General features: G+C 35.8%; 1 protein-coding gene across 1 annotated transcript; it reads left to right on the forward strand.

Annotated features, from left to right (window-relative positions):
- Positions 1–3,216: 3,216 nt before the first annotated feature.
- Positions 3,217–8,949, forward strand: LOC125799169 (uncharacterized). The gene is made up of 3 exons (XM_049475230.1): positions 3,217–3,407; positions 5,340–6,026; positions 8,233–8,949. Exons 2-3 carry the CDS (start codon positions 5,357–5,359, stop codon positions 8,370–8,372), a joined length of 810 nt encoding a protein of 269 aa, XP_049331187.1. The 5' UTR covers positions 3,217–3,407; positions 5,340–5,356; the 3' UTR covers positions 8,373–8,949.
- The last annotated feature ends 417 nt before the right edge of the window (positions 8,950–9,366 follow it).

The following is a 9,366-nucleotide window of genomic DNA, read 5'->3' on the forward strand; positions in this document are numbered from 1 at the left end:
CCACACACTGTTTTTCTTCCAGAAACCATGAACGAAATGTAGCCAAACTTCTCAAACCTCAGTTCTCTGCTCTCTTGTTTTCTCATGCAGATATAGACATAGGCACATAGACAAACTGGCCCCTTTCTACATTTGTTTCTTGTACAAGTTCAGAGATATGTACAGTTGTGGTCAAAAGTTTACATACACTTGTAAAAAAACATAATGTTATGGCTGTCTTGAGTTTTCAATAAGTTCTACAACTCTTATTTTTCTGTGATAGAGTGATCGGAACACATACATGTTTGTCACAAAAAACAGTCATAAAATTTGGTTCTTTCATAAATTTATTATGGGTCTGCTGAAAATGTCACCAAATCTGCTGGGTCAAAAATATACATACAGCAACATTAGTATTTGGTTACATGTCCCTTGGCCATTTTCACGGAAACTAGGCGCTTTTGGTAGCCATCCACAAGCTCCTGGCAAGCTTCAGGTCGAATGTTTGACCACTCTTCTTGACAGAATTGGTGCAATTCAGCTAAATGTGATGGTTTTCTTGCATGAACCCGTTTCTTTAGCACTGTCCACATGTTCTCAATGGGGTTTAAGTCAGGACTTTGGGAAGGCCATTCTAAAACCTTAATTCTAGCCAGGTTTAGCCATTCCTTTACCACTTTTGATGTGTGTTTTGGGTCATTGTCTTGTTGGAACACCCAACTGCGCCCAAGACCCAACCTTCGGGCTGATGGTTTTAAGTTTTCCTGCAGAATTTGGAGGTAATCCTCCTTCTTCATTATCCCATTTACTTTCTGCAAAGAACCAGTTCCACTGGCAGCAAAACATCCCCAGAGCATAATACTACCACCACCATGCTTGACAGTAGGCATGGTGTTCCTGGGATTAAAGGCCTCACCTTTTCTCCTCCAAACATATTGCTGGGTGTTGTGGCCAAACAGCTCAATTTTTGTTTCGTCTGACCAGAGAACTTTCCTCCAGAAGGTTTTATCTTTGTCCATGTGATCAGCAGCAAACTTCAGCCGAGTCTTAAGGTGCCTTTTCTGGAGCAAGGGCTTCTTTCTTGCACGGCAGCCTCTCAGTCCATGGCGATGTAAAACACGCTTGACTGTGGAGACTGACACCTGTGTTCCATCAGCTTCCAAATCCTTGCAGACCTGCTTCTTGGTGATTCTTGGTTGACTCTTGACCATCCTGACCAATCTCCTCTCGGCAGCATGTGATAGCTTGCGTTTTCTTCCTGATCGTGGCAGTGACACAACTGTTCCATGCACTTTATACTTGCGTATAATTGTCTGCACAGTTGCTCTTGGGACCTGTAGCTGCTTTGAAATGGCTCCAAGTGACTTCCCTGACTTGTTCAAGTCAATAATTCGCTTTTTCAGATCCACACTGAGTTCCTTTGACTTTCCCATTGTAGCTTTTGTAGCTGAGTCTAATCACTGGGGCAAATGAGCCCTATTTAAATGGGCTCATGAGAAGTCAACAGCTGTAGTCAATCAGAATCACTTACAAGAAGTGAAGAGGCCATGACATGAAGCTAATTTGATTGACACAACTCGCTACATCACCAAAATTGACAAATTTTGTTGCTGTATGTATATTTTTGACCCAGCAGATTTGGTGACATTTTCAGCAGACCCATAATAAATTTATGAAAGAACCAAATTTTATGACTGTTTTTTGTGACAAACATGTATGTGTTCCGATCACTCTATCACAGAAAAATAAGAGTTGTAGAACTTATTGAAAACTCAAGACAGCCATAACATTATGTTTTTTTACAAGTGTATGTAAACTTTTGACCACAACTGTACATCCAAACAGTCTCGTAAGTACTAGCTACACAATTATCCAATTTATTTTATTCAGCATTAGTGATTTATTTTTTTATTTTTTATTTTATTAAGTTTAAAACATCATTAGTAGATTGAATAACCTCGATCACCTCTCACTTCTGGACCCATCTGTTCTGTTCCTAAATTCCTCTCATCCTGTATGATGTTTCTTTTCTTTTGATGTAAAAAAAAAAGGAGGGAGTAAAAAAAATAAGCAAAGAAATGAAGAAAAATGAATAAGTAAATACCTGTGGAATAAAAGTATGTTCATACATATCAATAAGTGTTGTACCATTGGTGTACATACAACTATGATAACTAATAAATGTTGATTCATAACTAATTCTGGTCTTTCGTTTTTTTTTCTGCTTTTCCTTCACACTGTGCTCCAGCTCATCCCAAATCACCACCTCAGTTGAGTTTAGTTGATTTTTGTTTTATATATATATATATATATATATATATATATATATATATATATATATATATATATATATATATATATACAGAGAGAGAGAGAGTTCCGAAATAAATATTTGGTGGAATAACCCTGGTTTTTAATCACAGTTTTAATTCTCCTCCACCAGTCTTACACACTGCTTTTGGATAACTGTATGCCACTCCTGGTAGTTTAACTTGGTTTGATGGCTTGTGATCACCCATCTTTCTCTTGGTTATATTCCAGAGGTTTTTAAATTTGGTAAAATCAAAGAAACTTATCATTTTTAAGTGGTCTCTTATTCCTTTCCAGAGCTGTAAGTACCTATAAGCCCGAAGTGCAAATAGCTTTGCTTAAGTGATCAGAAGATAAAACTTTTTTTTTCAAATGCTTATATTAGAAAATCTGAAACCAGTAAATTCAGATGAGCAGTATAGAATCTAATACGTTCGCCTCTCTATCTCAGAATTTGTCTGGCAAATTTCTAAAACACAAGCCATTTCTGGTAAATGGCACTGGAATTTTTTTATGTACCATATGTAGGGTAGCATTAAAATAACGGTATATATGTGCAGTTTAAACTTTTTCTACTACATTAATAGTCAGACATAATTGAGACGTGACTGTCTCAGAATCTGGTAGTCAGCATTTCTTACTTAATTTCATTAAAAGTATGGAATACACAAATAGTACATTAGCCATTAGTCAATATAGTATTTTATCCAAACATAAGACAGGCAGTGTTTCTCACAGCTGTGGATATGGTCTATGTGCTGTACCACAAACAGTCTGTTTACAAGGGCAAGGATTCCTGTTTATTGTATAGCCGAAGGCCCTGCCCCAGGATTGGCCAGTTTTCTGTCTTCTCTGCTTGGATTGGCCAGTAGCTGATAAGACATCCACCAATCTTACGACAGAAGGCGGGGTTTCCTCGATAGACTGTGGGAAAACATATTTCTGTGAGACCCGTGAAAGTCGTGGAGGTAGAAAGAGGAGAAAAACACGCAGCTCACACTTTTTAACAGACAACAAAACTAACAGCAACTTTTCAGAACTTTTTTCAGTTCTGAGAAGCAGTATTAATAAACTTCACGGGTTAATTGAAGACCCCAGAGCACTTGAAGCACAGCTGAGTGAGTATATTGTGGTTCTGTGTACTAATCTAACAGATAAACTGCTTTTACAGACAAGAATTAAACCTTATCCTGGACTATGCAGCAATATGAACATAGATTATCAATTTAATACAACATATAGCCCAGAACTGTGTTTATTCTGTGTTCAGTAAACTAACTCCATGAGTTTAACAAAAAGAAAATCTTATCACGCACAAAAATGGTCACATGATCACTTTAACTTTCACTTTCACCTTTTCTCTGCCTTTGTGCACTTTTACTGCACTTTAATGCACTTTACTGAACAAAGAGCAAGAATGTATGAAAGCCCATTATGCAGGTGCATAGAAATAAGGGTCATAATTAAGAGATATTAAGTCATAATTAAGAGATATTTATTAATTATTTGAGATACTAATTCATAATTATAAGATGGGGGTTTTATTTAAAAATAACAGCTTAGTGTCTGAAAATAAAGACAATATCTCAAAATAATAACTTAGTATCTCATAATTAAGACTTAGTATCTCAACATAATGACTCAGTATCTTGTCATTATGACTTAGAATTTCATAATTATGACTTAGTATCTCATGATTATGACTTGGTAATTCAAATTATGACTTAGTATCTCAAAATAATGATTTAATATCTTGTAATGATGACTTAGTATTTCATAACTATGACTTAATATCTCTAAATAATTAATGAATATCTCATACGTATGACTTAGTATCTCATAATAGACATAAGTAGCTCAGTAGTATCTGCTCAGTAGTATCTGCTCAGTAGTATCTGATAGTTATGGTTTAGTAACCATGGTTTAATTATGACTTAGTATCTCATAATTGACTTTAGTATCTCTTGACTTAGCATCTCATAATTATGACTTAGTATCTCATAATTATGACTTCAAATCTTGTAATTATGAGAAAGTAAGTCATAATTATGAGTAGGGGTGGGTATCATCACTGATTTCCCAGTTCGATTCGATTCCGATTCACAAGGTCTCGATTCGATTTTCAAATCGATTTTCGATTCGATTCGATTCTCGATTCAACATCGATTAATTTAGGGAAATTTCAGTTACCATAAAAATTGTAGTTTGAATATGAAATGTAATTATACAAGGAACACTCAAATTTCATTATTAAAATATTAGTTTATATTATGAACACTCACTTATGAACTGTATATCCTTACATATAAATGTTACCAGAGCTTCAGATATTTTTTTAGCACGAGGAGAACTTGAAGGTAGTTTCATCGCAAATGCTTTCTCTAGTGGAGTTTGTGTGGGTTCTGCCGTTTTCTGAGTATCAGGATGGTGTCGCGTTAGATGATTTCTCAGATTTGTGGTATTTCCACAATATTTCAGCTCCTTGTTGCACAGTTTACACACAGCTTTGCTTTTATCCAGCTCTTCCCTACCGCCATAGCTTCTGAATCCAAAATGCAACCACACGTCTGCCTTCAGGTTCTTGGGCGCCTGCACTCCTGCTTCAGCCATGCTTAACTGATCACCCCAGCCAGAGCGCGCTGCTCGGAAAAAAAGGATGGTCTCGCGAGATCTACGCGAGACGTTAAAGCTACGCATACACGGGGAAAAGGGGCTAGTTATAAAGATCGATCTCGGGTTTATATAAATCGATATCGGATCATTCAAATGAGGATCGATTTAAATCGAATAATCGATTTTTTTAACACACCCCTAATTATGAGATAGTAAGTCTGGGGATTTTATCTAAAAATAATGACTCAGTATCTCAAAATAAAAACTTAGTATTTCTGTAAGCCGTAGTATCTCAAAATAATGACTTAATATCTATCTTGTCATTAGGACATAGTATAATTTAGACTTTGTAGAGGGCTTTTATAGAAATAACCAACGTGGAAATTTACAAAGTAATAAAACAGCTACATTAGTCTCACTTTGCTCTCTTTATTCAGACAGTTTTCTTCACATAATGTCCAACTTAATAAAGGTTCTGAGCGAAGAAAAGCAGAGGATTGCAGAAGACGCAAGAAAGGCTGCTTCTGAGATAATACAGGATGCTATTGATAAAAAGTGTTATGGCCTCCCAGTCACCTTCCACTACACTTGTTCAGAACCAGTTGACTCCTACACGTTCTGCTGCATTCCCACCAAGGAATTTCTGCAGAACATTCTAGCCAAGCTCAGTGAAGCACGTTTCATAGAGGACACCGACCCTGAAGAGAGTGAAACCTTTGCTTATGTCATTCCACAGGATAAAGATGGCATTATTTATTTGTGTAAACAGTTCTGGAAGGCAGAAGACACACTGTGTGAAGATTCAAAGCCTGGAACACTAATCCATGAAGTTTCTCATCTGTTGGGTACAGAGGACATCTTTTATGAACACATGACTGTAGAGTTATATGAAGAGTATGGGACTCTGCTGGGCAAGTCACAATCTGTCATGGATCTCAATGGAGAGAGACATAGGGAGGAAGTGTTTCAGGTGAATGCCAACTGCCTAGAGCATGAATTTGAGACCATCATCAACCATGAGGGAGCATACTCTGATGGTAAATACCAGTGCTGCAGAGAAACCAAGAAAAACTCTGTTTGCAAACATCGTTCTACAGGCCATTACTATCTGCATGAAAGATTCTGTGAGTATTTGTATTTATTTAGTATATAATTTACCAAACCCTTATAAACAACATACACATTTTTATTCATGAAATTACAGTGGTGCTTAAAAGTTTGTGAACCCTTTATAATATTCTATATTTCTGCATAAATATGACCTAAAAAATAATCCTAAAGCAGATAAAAGCCCTATTCGGAAGGGATTCGTTTCTCAGGGGGTCCTGGGATAATTTTCTCTTTTATGGGGGGTCCTATGTGATTTTATTTCCGTCTGGAACGACCATGTATGTGTTTTTCTCAGACGTCCTCTGAGAAAATTACAGGTTGAGTTACCTACTGTTTTTCACTGAACTCTGTGGTCCTCCGGTAATTTTAGTCCTGTCCAGACTAGTGTTGCCAACTCCTCAGTAAGGAAAGTAGCTATTGGCTGTCCTAAAAGTCGCTAGAAGTCGCTAAATGACGTAATCGCATAATTTGCATAATACATGTTTTTGAAGCTGTAAAGGATTAAGGTTGTGGGGGAGAAAAAAAGTGAGTAAAAAACACTCTAAATATGTTAGAAATGAACTCTAAAAAATTAACATTTTCTGTTCCTTTTCAAATAGGCAGTCACCTTTTTACAATAACTTCATTAACCACGTATTTTTTTAGGGTTTTTTTTTGTTTGTTTTATTTTATTATTTTTTTTAGTTTTGTTTTGTCAAGTTTTCTTTACTTAAAAAAAATATATATATATTTTTTTTCTTTATTCTGGAAAGTCGCTAAGTTGGCAACACTGGTCCGGAGTTTTGTCAGCTTGTGTTTAATAAAAATGCTATTTGTCCACTGCCACGCACCGTAAATTCGCGTTGGGTGCTCTTTTTTTTAAACGGGGATCCACGTAAACACAACAGCGAGTAGAAATGGAGGAGCTACAATGATCGAGTATTACATATTTGAGTGGCAAAAATGTGTGAAACTGGATTAGCAGTTAGTTTTAAGATGAAATTAGAGTCAGGTGTTTTCAATCAGTGGGATGACAATCAGGTGTGAGTGGGCACCCTGTTTTATTTAAAGAACAGGGATCAGTGTCTATCAGTGTCTGCTCTTCACAACGTATCTGTGGAAGTTTATCATAGCACTCACAAATGAGATTTTTAAGGACCTCAGATAAGAAGTTGTTGTTGGTGCTCATCAGGCTGGAAAAGCTTACCAATCCATGTCTAAAGAGTTTGGACACCACCAATTCACAGTCAGACAGATTGTGTACAAATGTAGGAAATAAAAAAAAAACAAAAACATTTTTACACTCCTCAGGAGATGTCGAACAACAAAGACCACTCCAAGAACAAGGCATGTAATAGTTGGTAAGGTCCCAAAGGACCCCAGGGTAACTTCTATGCAACTGAAGGCCTCTCTCACATTGGCTAATGTTTGGATATGCTGTTTATTTGTTCATTTATTCACTAGTGTAAGAAAAATAAATATCAGTATCAGTATTAAGTGTTAGCTCTTTAGGTCTGCATTTCATCCTCTTTAAGTTAGTATGAAATTTATGTTCACTGATTAATGTCACTTTTCTTTTGTAGTGAGTTATATTTAACCTTTATACTATGTTGCCAAAGATTATGTACAATTAAATTTACCAGAGCACTGTTTTTGCAATTTATTTTCTTTTTTGTGTATCACATAGCACTTCTCTGCTTTTATTATTACTCCTCAGGAGATGTCGAACCACAAAGACCACTCCAAGAGCAAGGCATGTAATAGTCGGTCCCAAAGGACCCCAGGGTAACTTCAATGCAACTGAATAACAATAAAAAACAATAAAAACAATAAAAAGGGTTCACAAACTTTCAACCACCACTGTACCTAATCAGCAATTTTATGTGCATCAGTGCAGTGCATAAAATCGTTCAATTACTGGTCAGTTACTTTAGGTGAATGTTCATATTAACCATCAGAATAGGGACAAATAGGGACACGATATTTGCAAATACTAACTGTGTAACCAAGTCATGTTTGTGTAAAAATCCTGTATTGTTATATTTAGATCTGACCACGTGCTTTTTACACATTTAATCACTGTTTTGCATCTCTCAGCTTTTTCAGAAATGCATGTTTAAAGCAGTTAAGTTTTTAGTGGTAGCTTAAGGCATGAATTCCGCTTCCTAACTATAGGGGGAGACCAGGAGCCAGAAATACCGCTTAATGAAGTAAATACTAAATATTCACTTCTTTTTCCAGCCTACCAAAGAGATGAGATGAAGCGCAAGCTGGAAAAGTTCCAGAAAGAGATAACTGCTCGCACAAACCAGGAAGAAAAGATAAAATATGTGAAGAAAAAGAACCAGGCCTGCAAGAAGATTCCTGTTATTGGGGCCTGAAAACAACCAGAGGAAATACGTTCAGCTTCCATGATAATAAATGCTAAGATTAATTTAGTTAACCTGAATCCAAACAGTAGGGTATTAGAGATCAATATTTCAGATGCTATATATAGTACATAGGTTTGGATATGCTGTTTGTTTGTTCATTTATTCACTAGTGTAAGAAGAATAAATATCAGTATCAGTGTTAAATGTTAGCTCTTTAGGTCTGCATTTCATCCTCTTCAAGTTAGTATGAAATTTATGTTCACTGATTAATGTCACTTTTCTTTTGTAGTGAGTCATATTTAACCTTCATACTGTGTTGCCAAAGATTATGTACAATTAAATTTACCAGAGCATAGTTTTTGTGTTTTCTTTTTTTGTGTATTCCATAGCACTTCTCTGCTTTTATTATTGCTGCTTACAGTTAAGTTCCCTCATTTATTTGCAGTAAATCTATTTCATTTTTCCATTTGTTTATATTGATTCTTCCATTAAAAGTGTCTGCCACTATTTCCAGTTGCACTGGTTCTGATGCATAACTTACAGTTCAGGTATTTAAATTCAGATTTTGAGTTTATTTTAGCATTTGTACTAGCATTTTTACTTCACTTTTTCACTTTTATTCTTATCTTTTTATGTGGATAGGTGACTTGCTGGCATTGTAGGATGATGACTCATTGTAAGAAAATGAGCCAGCTGGTCACTAATGTCTATAGATGTTATCTGGTTTAATGTTGCTTGTGACATCAATGTTAGGTGTTATTGGTATAAATTACCAACGTTTATGTAATGCAAGGTAACCAAAATGCAATGTCTGCTAAACTCTTCTAAACTAACATTCATACAACATAATATCCAAATGTTATTAGATTTTGATACATTGGTATGCAACTTTTATTTCCAACAAATATTCAACACCTGTCTAACTTTGGAGCTTGGTGTTGACCCAGTGTTGGTTTTTGATTGATATGTGATTTTTATTTCCAACCCAAATTCAGCATCTGTC

Source organism: Astyanax mexicanus, chromosome 2 (assembly GCF_023375975.1).
Source record: "Astyanax mexicanus isolate ESR-SI-001 chromosome 2, AstMex3_surface, whole genome shotgun sequence".
NCBI lineage: Eukaryota > Metazoa > Chordata > Actinopteri > Characiformes > Acestrorhamphidae > Astyanax > Astyanax mexicanus.

Coding starts and splice junctions, on each gene's coding strand:
- LOC125799169 (XM_049475230.1), top strand. CDS start 5,357: ATGTCCAACTTAATAAAGGTTCTGAGCGAAGAAAAGCAGAGGATTGCA. Junction 6,027..8,232: donor CTATCTGCATGAAAGATTCT/GTGAGTATTTGT, acceptor TTCTTTTTCCAG/CCTACCAAAGAGATGAGATG.